The 19,587-nt window shown below is 40.8% G+C and overlaps 1 protein-coding gene across 1 annotated transcript in view; it reads left to right on the forward strand.

Moving 5' to 3' along the window:
- Positions 1 to 19,587, forward strand: part of TNS3 (tensin 3) — a 338,094-nt gene that overhangs the window by 56,517 nt on the left and 261,990 nt on the right. Inside the window, exon 2 of the mRNA XM_067550332.1 lies at positions 7,716 to 7,760. Coding sequence (XP_067406433.1) covers positions 7,716 to 7,760 — 45 coding nt within the window. The remainder of the gene's footprint in view (positions 1 to 7,715; positions 7,761 to 19,587) is intronic.

Genomic DNA, 19,587 nt, shown 5'->3' on the forward strand with positions numbered 1-19,587 from the left:
ATCTGACCCTAGTCACTAGCATATAAACTGGTAATTTTAGAAGTTAAAGATCAAGGCAGACTCAGGAGAGTCTCTATTTGGTCATACCTGCATGGCATGTGGCCTAACTTAAAGATGCAGACAGTTTTAAGGGTGTTGTAACTATGTTTGTACAGCTTGCAGCAGGAGAAAAGGTAGGTATTCACTGAGGAAAAATAGAAGGAAAAATGAAAATATTAGCTGCCAAAAGCAACACAGAAGGTCTATGGAATATGAGTGAAGGAAGGAGCGAGAACTTCTTTGTAATACTTTCAACCTGTATGAGAGCTTGAATATAAAATTCCAGGCAAATGTAGCCGCTGAGGCCACTTTGGGATCGTAGAATGTCATGACTGCCTGTATTGCCGTGTTTATGTTTCTGGGAGATTAAGAGTTGGCGCCCATGAACTACATCTCTTTTTACGAGCATTTTACTTTATATGAAACCCCATCTTCCCTGTAGGGGGAGGGGAAGCTTTTTTCACTTTTAAAAAATTTTTGTAAATAATTTGCTTATTGCTATGTTTAGAGATGGGTGAATTTGTAACAAGCAGTTTATTTAGGTTTTGACATTAGTGAGGCTACTCCAAGAGGAAAGTGCTAATCAATGAGCATTAGAGTATCTGGCTGATGATGACATTTTACCATTAGTGACGTGACATAGGTACTGCTGAACATGGGTTTCTTGAGTATATTTGTTGTTCCTTGTTTATAATAAAATATGGTATTTGGATAGTAATACAGGGGGGTTTTGGGAGTCATTCTTTCTTACCGAGAACACGTACAGTAGATTCCACTTAATAGAAACCCAGATATTAACTTGTGGTTAATAGCAACATTTATCTGGGAACCAATCCTGTTCCACTGATATTAATGTTAATGGAATTTGGATATTGGCAACAGCATGCCTCTTATTAGCAACATTTTTTTGGAGGAAAGGCTTCTACCTGAAGCCAGGTTTGTGGGGCTGCAGCCCCAGAAGGAAGTGGTAGGTTGTGCTGAGCACCCCCTGCAAGCAGGTTTGCGAGGCTGCATCCAAGGAATAAAGTGCTGGGACCTGTCTTCTCTGGCTGCAGCCCGCTAACCTGCCTGCAGCCTGTAGTCAGCCCATACCAGCACTTCCTTCTGAGGTGGCAGCCCAGCAAATCTACCTGCGTGCAGGGACTGCACCGGAGGGGCGGGGAGGCTGTGGGCTGAGCAGTAGTGGGCCAGGGGTGGGGGCAAACTGCAGCCCAGGTGTCAGAGCTGCACAGTACCTCTCCGAGCACTCTCTGGACTGTTACTGCTGGGGGACTGCACACAGGGAAGGAAGTGCTGGGCCCCCTGACGCTTGGAGAGTGTATGGTAACGTGCTGCTCTGTGGGACCCCAGCACCACTGCTCCCAGTGGAAAGCCCTGGTATCCAGGCTGCAGCCTCCCTGCAGGCAGATTTGCAGGACTGCAGCCAGAGAAAGCATGTCCCAGTACTTCCTTCTCTGGCTGCTGGCTTGCAAATCTGCCTTCCACTTATTAGCAACTGCCAGATAATAGCAACTTTTTGCTGGCAGGCAAGGGGCTGCTAATAAGCCCAATCTACTGTAAACAGTCTATTACTATTTTTACAACATTCAGATGTTTTATGTCCCATAATGTGCTTCTAATTTTAACATTTAGATCTAACTCTGTTTATGAATGGTTCTGAATTACAGAAAATACTTAGGACTCTGAAATGGACATATAAGCCAAGTCATTACCATCTGATAGCTCTTCAGTGGCCTATAAGAAAGAAGTTCATGGCCTCCATCCAGTTCCTAATAAACTTTTGTCCCAATTGCCAAAAACACTGTGAAGAAAGCTAAGTGGTGCTCTTGATGGCGTTATCAAATAAGGCAAAAGGCTATATCAGGGTTTAGTGGGATATTTGGGGAAGGTTGGAACTCCTGCTACTTATTTGCTTTACTTGTACTGTGAATAAAGAGAGGTCTCCAGATTTGTTTAATTTGATGCCAAATATAGCAATTCTAAAATGGAGTGATAATGATTGAAATAGTGTTTATCCTGAGTACTGTTGTTGTAAAGAACTTTCTTTATTTACCAGAGCAATGGGGAAGATAAAGGGGGGAATATTCAAAATGTAATGAGAGAACATTGAAAACTGTGATTTTTTTGCAATTCATTCCAAATTTTCCAAACTTGTCCAATTTTATCAAAAGTGTGTGACTTTTAGTCTATTTTCAATCAAAAAAAAAAAATTGTCAAGAAAAACATGGCAAGTTTTGAAAGTGGAAATATAGTTGGATAAGAATGAGTTCATTTAAAAACAACGGCATTGCATTTTAGTTTGGGGCCCCACGGTGGCATGCACTGTACAGTTTCAGTTTTGACCTCTGGACACTACAGCCATACCATATTGTTACCAGGAAAGATCAGAAACAGAAGAAGACATTTTTCCCCCTACTCAGTTCTCGGACTCTCAATAGCATGTTGGCGCTGAAATGTAGACAGGGTATCACTGAGGGCCAGCTTTACTGCTGGGTTATCATGGTGGCCACCCTTAGTGCCAACGTTTGGGGGCACCAAACTCAGTGTTTTTGTTTTGTTTGTTTGCTTGTCCCTTTTGGGTGGGGAGAGAGCACTAAAAACATTTTCTATCCTGGAGACAAAATATCAAAGACTGGCCCTATCATCATCAGTTACTAAAATGTATATTTTGGGTTTGTTCCTGCTTCTACTGATGTCACTGTAAGTTTTGCTGTTAACTTCAGTTGTGGGGAGAATTGGGTCATTTGTGGGAACAGTAAAAACTTGCCTAAGTCTATTTTTGAAGAATACTGCTTTTCGTCTTTGGTTTAACTGATGAGATACATCCTTCCAACAACCCTCCAAATGATGATGATGATGATGATTTTCATTTTGACCACTGGGGGATAAAGTCCACCCCACGTATAGAGAAAGCAGTGTAAAGGTTATGCATCACTCAGGTCCTGCTAAATAGAGTTTAAATGGTATATAGCCCTTAAGCAGGTCTTCTCTACCCTCTCTCTCTATTCTCACTGAACATAGATATTAAGTCTACACATCATACTGGTTAATTTTTCTTTTTACCCCTTAAATTTTTGCCTGCATAGAAGACACTTGTTTGATTTACATCTGTAAAAAGGATTACCTGTTTTGTGTTCTAGAGGTTGCAATACATTTTACTCAGGTGTTTTCTTTGCACTCTGGAATAATGTTCAAGTTATAACCCGGGTGTGATCTGTTCTATGATGAGGAAAGCCTTTCTATCATGGAAACGCCATTCTCAACAGAAACCTGCAATGAATCTTTTTCTGACAAAACATGACTGATAGACAATGTGTATGAAATCGGCCCTTTGCTGCACTGTGTGTTTGGGGACTGTGAGGGAGAAAGAACATATTCTTTTACAAAAAGAAGAGGGTGTGGTGTATTAGGGAATATCGTATTTGTATAAAAAAGCTGCGTGGATTCTTTGAGCTTGGCTTTCTGCTCTTGGGGGGAAACAGTGAGAGAAAAACATTCCTGGAGGGGATTAATTTTGAGGTGACTCAAACAGACACTTTGATCCCTTCCATCTGCAGGATGGCATGTTTTAACTTGTTAATATATGGATAGCAAATTCCCTTTTTCCTTTTATGTTTGGAAAATTGCTCATAGCCCACACATGACTATGTAATTGGGAGAGATTGTTCATTCTTGCCTGCAGGAAGGCATTTCTCTGTCTGCTGAGCTCGAGTTCCAAAGTAGAGAAGAAAACACTGGCAAAGACAGAGCAGCAGAACTCCTAGTTTGGCTGTGGGTTCGCTATAAAATGACCATTGAAAGATATTCATTGCATTAAGGGTGCTGTGTATTTTGTGGTATGTGGGACATCAGTTCTGCAGTAAGCCCCTCCTGTCCACCTCCCAATTTAAACTAGTGCAGTATTCTGTATAAGTAATATTTTTATAGCTACTTTGACTAAATTCAGACAGGTGTTTTAAATGAATTATATACATGGAAAATAAAATGAGACTGTGCCTCAAATACTTAGCTTGGTTTCAACCTCAGAGCAAATCTCAATGTTGGAGTGTTTTTACTGCAGTACAAATGATTAATAATGAGCATACATATTGGACTGAAAAGTGGTGTGAGATTGCATGGGGGTTCCTATAAGGTGCTTTGAAGTGACTGAATGCTCAGCACCTCTAATAATCAGTCATTTTATTTAGGTGCCTAACATTAGGTACTTAAGTTTGAAATGTTTAGCTTAAACCCACCTGTATCTTAGTTTCTTCATCTGCCCTTTAAAGGGTTTTGAAATTTGTGGATGACAAACATATTATACTGCCCTTCCCTCAAATGGGTTTTGTCTCAAGCTGGTGTTTGAACCAAAATTTACTAAAATTATCAGATGAAACAGACAGAACTCCCCATGTGCTGGGATTTCTTGGTTATGGAATTTGCCACATAATTGTGCTCCAGAATCTGTACCATATGGGCATGTAGGGAGCTATCAGGAACTGTAGATTTTTTTTATTTGTTTTTGTTTTTTTCTTAGTGGTTCCTTCAGAAAGGTTTAGATGTGTGCATTATTTTCTGTACTTTGAAATAATGTTCGTATACAACTTGCCACAACAGAAAATTTGTACGCCTGTTTACTTACTGTATGTGAAAGCTACAGGCATTCAACGCTGAAGATGTTAAATAGCAGAATATCATGAGTGGCACACATGTTTCTATTACCCTAACTGGTTCCAGAATAGGTTGTCGAGAAGAGATTAAACTGACCTCAAATTTTAAAATGAATAAGCTTTCTTTTACTGTGGTCCCACTTGATTAATTTCTGTGTTGCTTATAAATTTCATCCATAGTAGTTGAAGGGCATTTGTTTCAAATATTGGAACTATCTCTTTGGTTATTAAAGGTCCCTTAGAACTTTTAATGAGCATTGCTATACTAGGCCAAGTATCCTGGCCATATTCCAACATGAGTAATTGCATTCTATCTATCTCAATACCCCCTGTAGTTTCAGTTAGATATGACATTGTTCCTTTCCCATCTACTAAAAGCCCTTGTGCAGAGTTGCTGGCTCGAAGTGGCTGCCAGATTTGCATTTGACGCTATACGTCTGTGGGTGGGATGACCTGATTTCTGTAGAGCATTGGCTTTATTTGGAAGAAAAATAAGACAATGGTTGCAGCTATGCCAGCGCACGGCACAAATGTGTAAAAGGGAACATCCATCCTCTAAGACATTTTAAGAGAGAAACTCACTGCAGATGTTAAACCCATGCTGACACCGAGTGGCTCTTTGTCATCCTCTACTGGCTGAACCTCTGATAGAGGTTTATGAGTCCACTATTGCTTCTGAATATTGGACCTGGTTCTTTGACTCAAGCGCTAGAGGCTCATGTTTTTCAATCTGGAGATGCTGGGGTCATTCCCCATAGATGGCCTGGCTAGGGCGTCATTATAAAGGGTTGGGAACCACTGATTTAATGAGGTATAAGGTATAATTTAAAATGATTATTTATTACATTTGCATTACTATATTCGGTGGGATGTAGTAATTGCTGCTCTGTACTCATGCAGTAGATGTGGACAGCTGAAGAAAGTCCAATGGGTTAAGAGAAGTCACACACACATTCCTTAACTATTCTATAAAACAGTTACTGATTAAATATGAAGCTGAAATATATATGTAAATATATAAAATGTATATTTCCAGATTTTTTTTTTTAAAGGACATGTATAGGCTTTATTACATTCTTTACAGGGAAAAGGATTTAGTTCCCAAAATTTCCCTCCCAGTGATGTTTGGGTTGCTGAAGATCCCTATGAAGCAATTTTTAAAAACAATAACAACAAAAGCTTATTGCGAGGGGGGGAGTTCCTTTCAACTTGTTTCTGCATGTTTTGTAACACACATTCCACAGGTTTGTCTGCACAACAACCTGATGTACCTATGCACATAGCCCTGATTTTTAAAGGTATTTAGACATTGCTGAATTCAACATTGCAGACCTAGCTGATGTAGGAGCCTAAATCTCATTTTCAAAAGTGACAGTCATTCAGGAACCTAAATCCCATTGACTGTCAAAATATGGGCCATAACTACTTACATCTACAAAATTGGGGTTTGTGAAAACAAATTTACAATCCATATAAAAATATGACCTTTATAATGCAAAACCAAAATACACATCCTCCTGAGATGACATATGTATGGCATTTACTTTCTCTTAGAAAAAGTAATTTATTGGATTTAAATAGGTTGAGAGCATAGAAAATCATAACATTAGGTTAGATAAGTAAACCTTGCCATAGGTCATAAGACAAGCATACATTGATGCTGACTGAAAAATTAGTTTTTAAGGGCATTCAAATATAGTATAAACTATGGGTACAATAAATAACATATGAAGTAGAAATTCAGGAGTAAATTATGGGATAGTCTTTGCAAAAGGAATAGTCCTGCTAAAATGTAATTTCAGTGAGAAATTCCTAAGGTATCTTGCTCACATAGGATGAGAATTACTGAAGAAGATGGATTCCGAGGGTCAAGGCTTTATTCACACAAATAGTCCCAATGAAATCAATGGGACATTTCACGAAAGAAAAATGAACAGGATCTGACCCATTGCCATTAAAAGACTCCTCATTTCTGACCAAAGACATGGGACAGTTAAACACAGCCAAAAGCTGATAAAGAGCAGAGTAAGAGTAAGAGCAAATACCTCTTAATGCTCTGTAAGCTCCTTATTTAGGAATGATTGGTTTATATTGACAATGAGCCATAGTATGTCATAACGACGCTTTAACTTAATCTTAAAACAAGCCAACATGCGTTTGTGCACGCACATGCAATGAGGATATGAACACAGGCGTTCTTTTGAGTATTCTGTTTCAAGTTACTTGTACAGTTATATGTGTGTGTGTGTACATGCATATTTTGCGTGAAGAGTTTCAGCGCCTATGTTTGTAAATTTGGCCATAAAGGCCATATATAATATACATTTACAGACTTGTTGTAGCCATCTTGGTTCCAAGATGTTAGAGAGACAAAGTGGGTGAGGAAACATCTTTTATTAGACCAACTTCTGTTGGTGAGAGAGACCTCCATTCAAGCTTACACAGGGCTCTTTTTCGCTCTTCTTCAGTGTGTAAGCATGTAGATAATTACACATAGAGTGGGAACAATTAATGAGACTGTATGCAAAACAGTTTGAGACATTTTTAAAAAAAACTTTTGTGCTTATTGCATTGCTAATGGAACAACCCATTTTTTCTCAAATGTATGGGATCAAAATTTCAGTATAAAGAAACTTATATAAACACATCACAATAAATCTGTAAAGAAAGAATTTTCTAGGAAGCTACACTTTGGTAAAGGAGCCCCCACCCCCCCCAAAAAAAAAAAAAAAAAAAAAAAAAGAAAGAAACTGAAAACTGTAATTAATAATATCTGCAAGAAGTCTTTCTGATGCTGTGGAAAAATCCTTTCTGAGTGCTAGCTGGTATTGTGAGAGACAACTGGGGAGACAGAGTTGGGCTTACTTAAGTATACCTATATGGCTGTCAAGGAGTTAAATATTATTTCTTAAATGCTGCAGTAATGAATAGAAGGAAAGCTTTTCTAATTGTAGTGAAGTATTTTTGGAATTTGCCCCGTCAGTCGGTAATATTTCACTAATTAAAGCAACCCTTTGTTTAAACCAGGCTGACAAGAGTTCGTCTGGAGGACTGGCTGTTGGACAAGCTGAGGTATGTTCATTCTTCAGCAAATCGACCCATTTTATGAAATGACCTTTCTGAAGTAATGCTTTTAACTTAAAAGAAGGTAATCACATCTGTGAATTCCTTATGGTTTCTCTGCTGCTGTGGGTTGAAGGCCGTAAAAAGCTTTACTGCTTCTGAGTCCTGTATGTAATGAAAATGAACCAAATAAAAGAAATATATTATAGGCACAAGAATCTTTATGACTGCCATGCATCTAGAGTGTTTGGATAGCAAAATGCATGGATTATAAATGTTTGCAGAGGGAATGTTTGCAAGTTGGAAGGGAAGGGGTTGGATGGGAGGGGCACATATTGGTTTCCTATGAGACCAAAATGGATATAGCCATCTGGGACACTCAAGTTCTAGGGGCCATATATCCTATGGTCGGGGCTTGGCATACAAAGGTCACCCCTATGCCAAACCAGCTCCATTACTTAGGAGCTGTAGAACTGTTCTGAGGGAGGGAACTACATTCGTTTGCAGACATAGTTTGGGGCAATGTAAATAAAACGAAAAGAATTATAAAAGCTTTGTATCCCAGATTAATGTGAATGTACAGATTGCAGACTGTTCTATTTAATGCTATTTTATAAACTTTAGACATAAAAATGATTGAAGAAATAACTGCAATACCATTTATAGTATTTACACAGTGTGGTATGTTTGCTGAATTCAGTTGTTTACTTTGTTAAGTGGGTTGCTGCTTGTAAAGAAGTCCAGTTTGCAAGATGGAGTTTGAACGAATAAAGCTGCTAACCAATTTCTCAGTTCTGACCAAAATGCTTTGTATACTTTACTCCTGACAATGCATACAGTTGACTCAGTGTTTCTCTTAACAACTTATTAGGGCATGACTTTCCTTTGTAATCTTTATTCTTCATTACAGACATAGGATGGTGTATGTAAAGACTTCAGGAAGCAATTTTTTATTGCTAATAATAGCATTTTAGCACTTGTATATCAGTTTCCACTTCCAAAACATTAAAAAAAAAATCAGTTAATTAATCCTCAGCAGCCTTATGAGATGGGGAGGTACAGTGAGCACACTTCAAAAGTTCATTCTTGTTTTAGAGGTATTACTGATTCCAGCAATATTCCCTACATTTAACAAGGAATGCTGGTAGAACCAGTTATACCTCTGAAACTGGAATGAATTTTGTAGTGCACCCACTTCAAGCACAGTCCAGTTTTGCCAACTCTCATGTTTTTATTGTGACTTTGTTTCTTTCTTTCTTTGTTTCTTTTAGTAAATTTCTAGCCCTCAGGATTGTGGAGGCAATCATGACTCCTAAAAATTCAAAACCCAGAAGGCAAATAAAAAGAACCCAATATGTAGCATTCTTTAAAATCTCATGATATTTAAGCCAATCTCATTATTTTGGGGGGTCTGTTTCATCATGGCGTCTGAATGCTCAAGACTGAGGGGAGACATTTTTTTTCTCTCCAGAGATCTTAATAAGTATCAGAAGTTTCCTCTCCAGTTACCTTGCTGTTTTCTGAGATATTTGTCAGGTCTACAGGGTGGACTATGTAAAACATTAGATTAAACAAGACATTTCATCATTTAAGAAACTATTTGATTTGCAGCAACTTGGTTGCAAATGTTTTGGGCTTCCTTGGAATCAGAGAGGAGGCAACGTATGCTGGGGTATCTTTGGCTTGTAAGAGCTTTCCCAAGCCAAAGATGTCCCAGCATACATTGAATAGAGATGTTGATCAGCACCCAAGAGGCAGAGTTCCAGAGCTGAGGCACTCTATTTTCATATGTATCATCAAAGGTAGTGGACCTTTGATGGGTAGAACAAGCAACAGTCTATGGATCAGGTTGGATGAAAATTTTGGGTTATTAAGAATTTTTGGGGGTTGAAAAAAGATGGAAGTGGGGACAACATGGGAGAAATACTAATGTGTTGCACAGGGAGGAGGAGTTGGAAGTCCAAGGAATGGAAAGATGAGGTGAGGGGGTTGGGTTGGGAAGGAGGATGATGAGAGGAAGAGGGAGAAAGTCAAAAGGCCTCTGAAATTTTATAGTTCCGTTTGATCCTAGAATTTCAGTGCTTAACAAACACCCACACAATACTCCCTGTGAAGTAGCTAAGTGCGGTTATTCATTTTACAGAAGGAGAAACTGAGACAGCTTGTTTCATTTTTTTTCTTTTTGATAATCTGAACAAAAAAGTAGCATTCCATGTTTGTGTCTTGATGATTTTCACACCAAATGTGTGCTCAGTTGGTAAATGGATGCCTTTTACTAACCCTTCTGATTCAACCTGTGATCTGAAAAGCAGGATCTGAAAGTAAGATTTCAGGATAAAACCTTTGGAGATTTTCTTTTTGACTTGCGCATCATCACATCATAACCAGCAAGCTGGATGCAGCTGAAGCGTATAATAAGTATAGTAAGAATGCAGTCAATTTATATGAGTCTGTACATGAGTTAAACACATTGCATTTGAAAATGTGCAGCAAATGTTGATCTGTTTCTTCTGTGCTGAGTTTCATGAAGTTGCTCTGGATTTACACTGATGAAACTGACAGAGAATTTGTCTCATAGTTATAAGTGTGTTGATGATGGGTAGTCCAGAATAGAATCCAGCTCTCTCCTGTAGCTATGTTGGCTCCACAAGGATAACAGGAGTTAACTAATTATGTAAAATCCTTTTTTTGTCACTAGGTGAGCAAGTGTGGTTGACGACAAGCAGGGATCAGATTGGTTGAGTAAGGAGTTCCCCTTTTTACATAATTCCTTTTCTGAACATAATCACAGTTTAACACACTTGCCCAAGTCACACAGCTAATGACTGACAGAGCAAGGGTTACATAATCATGTTACAAATGTTTCAATCATATATGATTTCCATTTCCATAAGTGCAGGGGCATACATGGGGGGGCGGAGGGGGAGGTAGGCAGGGGCATGGGCCCCCTAGTAATTGGCGGGAGCACAGAACTTCTCCAGCCCCTGGGGGAGAGCGAGCGCCTCCAGTCCCCAGGGCTGCTGCCAATGAGGGAGGGTGGGGGGACAGAAAGGTCCCCCCACCCTGAATTTCATACCAGAGGCATGCATGCTCAGGCAGAGCTCTTAGCTGCATTGCTGGGCAGCCAGATCCCCTCCTCCAGGAGCTGGGCCTGCTTGGAGCTCACCCACCCCATTCCCTTCTCTGCCTCCACCAATCAGCAGCTGAGATCATATGGAGTGACAATCCTCCTAACCAATAGTAGCAGGGCACTGAGCAGAGCCTCTGGGGGTGAGGCAGGCAAGAAAGGGGTCACTCAAGGGGAGGGCACAGGGTCCTCAGTGGTGGTGGGAGCTCTGAGTACCCCTCAGTGGTGGTAGGTAGGAGGGGGAAGCACAGGGCACCCAGTGGGATCCCCAGAGGAAGAGCAAGCTCCTTGCAACGGGAGCACAGAAAGTGCTCCTCCCACCCCCAAAGGGTCCAGTTTTTATCTCTGCGCATGCCCCTGCATAAGTGCATTAGACTCTTAGTTGAATGTGATGTTCATGCTTAAGCTATCTTGCATTATCCTGGCTCATTCACATAGTTGGCAGGGGAGGACTCAAGATTGTAGGCCTCAGGCTATAGTAGAAGCTGTTGCTTTCCTGGATGAGTTGAAGCAGACAGCCCCAATTATCAGCAATCTCTGCTAGTCAGCCAGAGAACAGATTTGATGTCATCTGTGAAGAGAGCTGATTTTCTGCCTCCCCTGCTAGAGGAAAGGGCTGGATGGGAGTGGCTATTAATAAGGGAGGTGGAGTTCATTATGAGAGAAGAGGGAAGGCATTTTCCCACCTCCCCAATATAGTTAGAGCAATTTTTGTAAATGAATATCGTAAAGGGAGGCAAGGAGGAGGCTGAGTGTGATTCAGAACAATCTGTTTCAAACAATCCAAGGGCTTTGCCTATAAAAAGTTGATGAATAGCAGTAAATGCAATTTGATGGCTGTCCTCATGCAGATATGTTGTTTACTATAACTCAGCATGCTTCACCAATCAATTATTTAATACCCTGGGAGTACAAGAAAGCAACATATCATAAACTTCAGCAGAACATTATCTAATGCATTACATTTAGTATGAGACAGAGCCCTCGAACACTTAACGGCAGAGGCTGAATTCTCTCATGACCAGCACTCTAGCCTTACCCATGCTTCACTATAGTTACGTTCCACTGAAACAGCTTGTGCTACGCTGCTCCGCCATGAGGATGCCCCTGCCAGGGCCTCAACAGCTTGTGCTGTATAGCGCTAATTCTGCTAGTGCCCATAGAGCAGCAGGGATGTTAGACCTACTAATCGGAGAAATGGAAGGAGTGCAGAGTCCCTGTTTGTTGCCGTGCATAGCAAGTCCATTGCCATCAGACTAATATAGATCCATTGTGAACATTTCTAAAATTGATACAAGTTGTAGCCCTTTTCTGGATACAATATTTTGAACCATAAATACTAGGTTTTATTATTTTGTTTATTTGTTGAGTTCAGTAGAAAGATAACACTACCTGGTGCCCAGTGCCATAGTCCTGGTTTATTCAAAATTCCCATTGATGTCACTGGGAATGTTTTGTTCAGCATGGTCTTTGGAATTCAGTCCCTAGTTAATAACAGCAGGAGAATATAAATATATATGTATGAATACGCCCTGCTGCAATAAACAGTCACCATTTAATAAATAAATATTTTGCTGTATATGTCCTCAGAGTGGAAGGATGGATGATTTCATAATATGAGAGGAATAGGCAATACATAAAAAAAAAATTGTTGTTGGCAAAGCGGAATGTTATTTGTCAACCTGCTCTCACAGGTTTATTTTAAAAAGACCACACAGAAAAACCAGGAAAAATACAAAGATATATAGATTACCACAAATCCTCCAAAGTCCTGCGAGAAGAATCTGATTGTATTATATGATAGAACTGATAACTGTTCACTGTAGCTCTGGGACTGGCACTAAAATTAACTTCTAAAGGAGATATGAACACATGACCTAAAGAATTTGTTTGTGGAAGTCAATGAAATAGTCAGTTTTGTTTGACCTGATTTACCTCTAATGATTGTGACTTGGTGTGACATTTGCAAGGGAGTGACAATGAAAACTCAGTTGCTAAATACACAATTTCTTGCTAGCATGTTATGAGATTAGAGATTTTTTTGAGTCATGATACAGCTTCAGTTTCTCAAGATAGCAAAAAATGCACGCAATACTTTTTAATGGCCTGGTTTTCCCCCCAATCAGTTTTGAAATACACATTTAAATAAAGAACAAATTCTGACTCCCCCTGCTTAGTGGGATTCAGTAAAAGAATAGATATTTATATTAATTGAAAGAAAAAATATAGTAAAAAATTAGTTAAAGTTGCTTCCATTACTATATGTCATAAAATACAAAACTTCAACAGGAAATAAGGTAATAAATTTAAGATTATACACTTCCTATCATACATGAAAGTCGTAAAATTCCAGTCAAACACACATTTTTCAATATAGTTTCATATGCAAACTGGTATCACTCATAGCTTTGTAATCCATACAAAGAATACCCGTTTAACAACAGCTGTTTATGTACTGAATTCCAAGCTTTTGGGATACAATATCTTTTTAAGCATATTTCTTTAATCCCAGCCATACACAGGGGAATGGACTGGCAGAGAGAGCAGCATGGTGAACAAGTTCAGATGAGACATTATGGGTCACAGACATTGGCAGTCCTGCACCTGTCTTTAAAAAGAAATGACTTGTCTCTCTGAAACAGACTACAGTTCACTCTAATGTATCCTAACTAGTACTAATGAAGAAGCAAAATTATAAAACACATTATTTTCCCCTTCAAATTACAATTCAGCCCCACCTCCTGAGATTTCAGATGAAGTTGGTATTTCAGTTGAAGTCCTGTTTTCCACTATTTCTGTTGTGAATCACATGAAGGCATGAAAGTGCCACCACCTTCATGGATTTTTAAAGGTTCTGCTGTTGCTCTCAGAGTGTTGAGGGAAAACAGCAATCCAATGATTTGTATTGTCTTTGATGATGAGCTTTGAAAAGAGCTAAAATATTTTGTGAATCAAATATAGAATCTAGCATGCATTTTCATCATTGTTGCTTTATGAGGGATACTTCTGAACAACCTATTTCTATGGCAAGATTAGATTCACCATTTTCATTCAGTTTGTCACACACAAGTTAGAAAGTCTGTAATATATTTAGATTTAGGGTTTTTTTCCCCCCTCTTCCTTTGAAGAAGAATGTGAAGGATTCTTTCTGTTCATTGAAACTGTCCCAATGTAGATCATATTACACTGTCTAATTAATTGATTTCCCTGGCTGGTTGGCCAGTTGTAAAATGTGATCACACAGGTCCTGAAAGTGAAGAAAATCAAGATTTTGATTTTATTCCCTTACAAACAAAAGTGATCTGTATTTTTTACTGTCACCCTTACTCTTGTAATGAAACTCCGTTTAATGGAATGATTTTTCTCTTTAAAAAATACAGGGTTTTTAGAACTTACTGAAGAAGAAAAAAAATTACCTTTGATCCTATAGGGTGGTATTAGCTTCCAAGAACTGCCTTTAGGGAAGGTTAACCCTGCAGACCCAGAGGATAAAAAGCTTTAACAAGCATGTAAAAAGCATTTTGAAATGGGCTAGTTCTGTAAGGAAGATGTACTTAAAGTATTTTGATGGCTTGATTAGTTTTGAAATTGCCCCAAAGATTTGCAGAAGCTTTTCAGGCCATGCAGGAAGAAAGAGAAAATCTGTTAACTACCGTTTGGTGACTCAAGATATGTCTACACTATGGAGTGAAGTTGATTTAATTTCAGTCGACTTTCACCTGCTGAATTTACGAAGTCGGAGGCACGTGATCACACCACGTGCATTGCATCGGGGGGTTGTGTCTCCATCAGCCACGCTTGCATCGATAAGCAAAGCAGTGCACCATGGGTAGCTATCCCACAGTGCAACTACCCGCAGTCCCTTTTGGGAAGGTTGTCGTGCTCCCATGATGCAGCATGCTCCTTCCCACCTCCCTTCTTGTCCAAAGCAAACAGACAAATGTTTTTTCATGCCACTTTTCCAAACCCATCTCTGTCGTGCACACGCCATTGCCGGAGAGGCATGGAGCCCACTCAGCTATGCACTATCATTGTGAGCATCACAAACACCTCCCAACTTATCCTGCCGTATTTTCAGGGGCGAGACAGAAGCCGTGGTGCTGAAAATTGCAATGTTATTGAAGCCGCCCTGCTACAAGCCATAGAGCGAAACAATTCCTGTTTGCTGCATGCTATCACATAGCATCTTCAGTTGGCGGAGCACCGCTTCTGGTCCTGTGAAACATGCAGTGACTGGTGGGTTCGCATTGTTATGAAGGTGTGGGATGATGAGCAGTGGCTGCAGAACTTTTGTATGTAAAAGGCACTTTCACTGAACTTCGTGCAGAGCTGTCCCCAGCCCTGAACAGCATGAATACTCACTTGAGACCTGCTGTGACAGTGGAAGCTAGCAACCCCAGACTGCTACCAGTCAGTTAAGAATCAATTTGGAGTCAGTAAATCCACTATGGGAGCTGCTGTGATGCAAGTGTGCAGGGCCATCAATAGTGTGCAGGGCCTTCTGCTAAGAAGGGTAGTGACTTTGGGAAATGTGCAGGACATAGTGGACGGGTTTGCCGCCATGGGGTTCCCAAACTGTGGTGGGGCAATTGATGGGACGCACATCCTTATCTTTGCACTGGACCACCTTGTCACAGAGTACATAAACCAAAAGTTATATTTCTCAATGGTGTTGCAGGCCCTTGTGGATCATGGGATGTTTCACTGACATCAGTGTGAGGTGGTCTGGAAAGGTGCATGACGCGCACATCTTTAGGAACTCAGGTCTGTTAAAAAATGCAGGTGGACCCTTTCTTTCCCGACCAAAAAATAAATAAGGGCAATGTTAAAATGCCAACAGTGATCCTGGGGGAATTCTGCCTACCCCTTGCTCACCTGGTTAATGAAGCCCTACCCTGGGCACCTGGACAGCGAGAAGGAACATTTCCATAATAACAGGCTTAGCAAGTGTGGAATGATGGTGGAATGTGCATTTTGCCACTTAAAGGCAAGATGGCGCTGCTTGATCACCTCAGTGAATGCAACATCCCCACTGTTATCTCCGTCTGCTGTGTGTTTCATAATGTGTGTGAAACAAAGGGCAAAAGTTTCCACAGGGTTGGGTCATGGAGGGTGATAGGCTGGACACAAATTTTGAGCAGTCAGATACCAGTGCTATGCTGAGAGCAAACCGTGGAGCGCTGTGCCTCAGGGAAGCATTAAAAACCCATTTTTGCAATGAACCGCAGTAATGTATGTCTCTGTCAGTGCTGCCCCTTCCCTTCCAACCATCATTCCCCTCCCCTTCTTTCCCTGCTGACAGTCCCCAAGCTCTCAGTGAATAAAGAGTAATGTGTTTTAAAGAAGAAAAGTTTTATTGGTGATCTGTTACTGTGGGGGGCAAGGATGATAATTTAACATTCTCATAAGGCTGCTTGGCCATCCAGAGCAAAGTGTGACTGTGCAAACAGCAAGGCACGCACATTCCCAGATCTTAAAGGGGCTGTTGCCTCTTTTTGCTCCTCTCCCCCAGTATAGAATGGAGCACGTACTGCACCCTGCTCAACCTCCTCCTAGAGTGCTTGGGAGTGGGATCTGGGAAACAGCTTGTTGGTTGAGCATTTTGCAGGGGCTGCACAGGGAGTCTGTCCTGCTGCTGCTCTTCCTGGAGCTCTACCAGATGCCTCAGCATGTCTGACTGATCCATCATAATAGGCTCATGTTCCTGGGCTGATTTTCTGTGTTCCATGTCCATGTTCAGTTTTTCTGACAAGGACATCCTCCAGGCTCTGAGCTCTGTGTCAGCAGCTGTGGAGGTGTTTATTAGCTCGTGGAACATGTCATCCCAAGGTTGTGGTTTTTCCCCACCTTCTAATCTGGGAAAGGCGTTCTGCAGGAGTAGAAGCAGGGGTGAAGCCCAAGGTCTCCACTGTAAGGAAAACAAACCACAAAGTTTCCATTGTTAGCTGGGCCTATGGACGAAAAGAAATGTTACTATGTAAAAAGAACTCCCCTCATATTCACAAGGCAAAGCCAGACTCGTATACCAATTTATACCTATTACACAGGTCAGAGTGGCGTTCCAGCTATGATAAGTAAGGGGCCCTTGCATCTATTATAGGGAAGTCTCTGTAGCACTAAACTCCCCAATCCACACTTAACCAAGGAGAAGGATCATTGCGCTCCCCTTTACCATCCCAAAGACCGGTTTGGGACGAGGTGGTCCAAAAGGATTGGTGGAGGGTGTGGGTGAAGTGTCGCTGGAGAAAAAATAGGGGCATCCATTCCCGGATGCCTAACACCCAGGCCAACAATGTCATGGCTAGGAATTGTCTGTGTTGAGGCCCAGGACACCACCCATGGCAGGGGACTAACACGTAGTGACTATATTGTTCGATTACTGTAAACTTGCACAATCTTCTCTAGGTGAGAAGGGTGTGTTATATCAGTCTCCTTAGGGTAACAAAGGTGGAAAGGGAAGATCTGCTGCAATCATCTGGGTAGAGGCCTGGCCCTTATGCTGCTATGCTGTGTTCTGCAATGATGCCTGCTAATTTAATAGCAGAATGGCGGGGAAAATTGTCCAACCGCGGCAGTGGAAATAAGGCTGCTCTCCCCAGAAACCTTATGCAAAGGATTGCACAATACCTACATGAAAATTTCCTGGAGATATCCATGGAGGATTCTCGGAGCATCCCTGTGCACATAAATAGTCTGTAACCCTCTGCTTAAGTGGACCAACACCCAGGAAGCCCATCCCCACAAAAAAACAAACTCCTTTTCTCCAAGAAATAAGAAGGTGGACTGGGGCTAAAACCACAGAAATGTGATTTGCTATTCAGACTCACCAGATGTGCCTTCCCCGGCATCAGTCACACTATCCTGTGTCCAGCTGGGCTGCTCTGTGGTAACAAACAGGTCCTGGCTCTCAGGGAGAATGGACACCCTGCTCACCTGCCCCCTGTTCTCCTCATCTTCATCCTCCTCATCCACAGAGTCTTCCTCATATATCCTGGACTGGGATTCTAGGGAGATATTGCATGCAGCTCCTCAAAAAAGCAGCATGTCTTTGGTGACTAGCCAGAGCGACTTTTCGCCTCCCTATTTTTCTGGTATGCCTGCCTCATCTCTTTGATTTTAATGCAGCACTGCTGCGCGTCCCTGTTGTGACCCTTCTCCACCATACCACGTGATATCTTCTTCTAGATATCCAAATTTCTTTTGTTGGCTCGGAGCTGAGCCAGAACAGACTCTTTGCCCCACAGGCTGATGAGATCCAAGACCTTAGGTCGATTCCATGCTAGAGCGCATTTAGGGTGTGCAGTTCGCATGAGCAGTTCAGCTGCTAAACTCTCTCCACACTGACCAAACAGGAAATGGGAATTCAAACTTTCCTGGGGCTTCAGGGAAGGAGCTGTTTTCTGTCCACATGGCCGCGGTGCAGCAGAGTGTGAATGTTCAGAGCAGTCACAATGGAGCATTATGGGATACCTCCTGGAGGCCAATGATGTCGATTTACATTATACTCCGCCTACACTGACTTTCATTCAACTCACACAATTCAACTTCAGTGCTATGCCACTTGCGGAGCTCGTTTTATTAAGTCGAATTTTACCATGATTTAGGTCAGCAGAACTGACATGCCAGTGGAAATGCATACTTTGTGGTCGACGTAAGCCGCATTCCGTCAACCTGCATTGTCAGCGTAGACCAGGCCTCAAGGGATGTGTGAACTGTTTTGGTGAGGTTGGTAGCTAGGAGTGTGGCATTTCCATGCAGTATACTTCTTGGCTACATGTTTTGATTGGAGGGCTTGAGCCCAGAGGCTGTAAGACTAATAATAGGAACTACATGTGAACATTGAAAGGATAATGTACCATCCCTCTTCTAATAATTTTGATAAATTTCTTCTCCAGTAAAATTGGTTTTAGCAGGTTTGTTTGGACTCATGTAGTAAAATGTTTCTAATCTAATAAAGTGGAATTTGGGGACTATAAACCTTACTTATATGAGTAATCCCCTTGAAATCAATAGCCCATCACCTTAGTAAGGCACAGTATGAAAGTTAGAGCTGAAAGAATGCAATGTTTACTTGTTGGTTCAATTATCAGTTGTAGGAAGAGATCCTAAGTCAAACCCTTGATTTAAGTACCTCTGACGCTTATATACAATTTACATGCATTGTAACATCTCATGTTTCAGGGTATAAATTCACCCACTAACTGACTGGGATAAGGAAACTCCTTCTGTGGAAAGAGTATTTACCCTCCTCTCCTCTCCTCTCCCCCCCCCCCTTTTTTTTTTTTGTTTTTGTTTTTTATGTTTTTAACAGTTCCCTGTTAAACTTCCTCATACTGGACAAGATGGACCATTGCTCTAAAGTAGTATGGCAATTTGTATGTTAAAATCCTGTGATACACATTGAATTTTAGTGTTTAGCTAGAAGAATCAAACTCCTATGAGTCATTTAATTTGAAAGACAGATCAATTTCTTGGGGAGCTTGATATTAATCTTTTAAAAATAATAATCTACCTTTCCCACAGTTGTTTGACATTGAATCTTTAGCACCACATTCTACCGTTTGGCATTACAGTATATCTCTAGAATCTTATAATAATTTATTTTCACACTCTTTTGAGTTTTATAGTGTATAAAATACGAAGGAAATAAACTATATCTTCACATAAAACCACAATGATTTCAACAGTAACAAAGAATAATGCTAATTA

This window comes from Emydura macquarii, unplaced genomic scaffold (genome assembly GCF_026122565.2).
Source record: "Emydura macquarii macquarii isolate MOO-44397 ecotype Brisbane River unplaced genomic scaffold, CSIRO-AGI_Emac_v2 contig_1263, whole genome shotgun sequence".
Lineage (NCBI taxonomy): Eukaryota > Metazoa > Chordata > Testudines > Chelidae > Emydura > Emydura macquarii.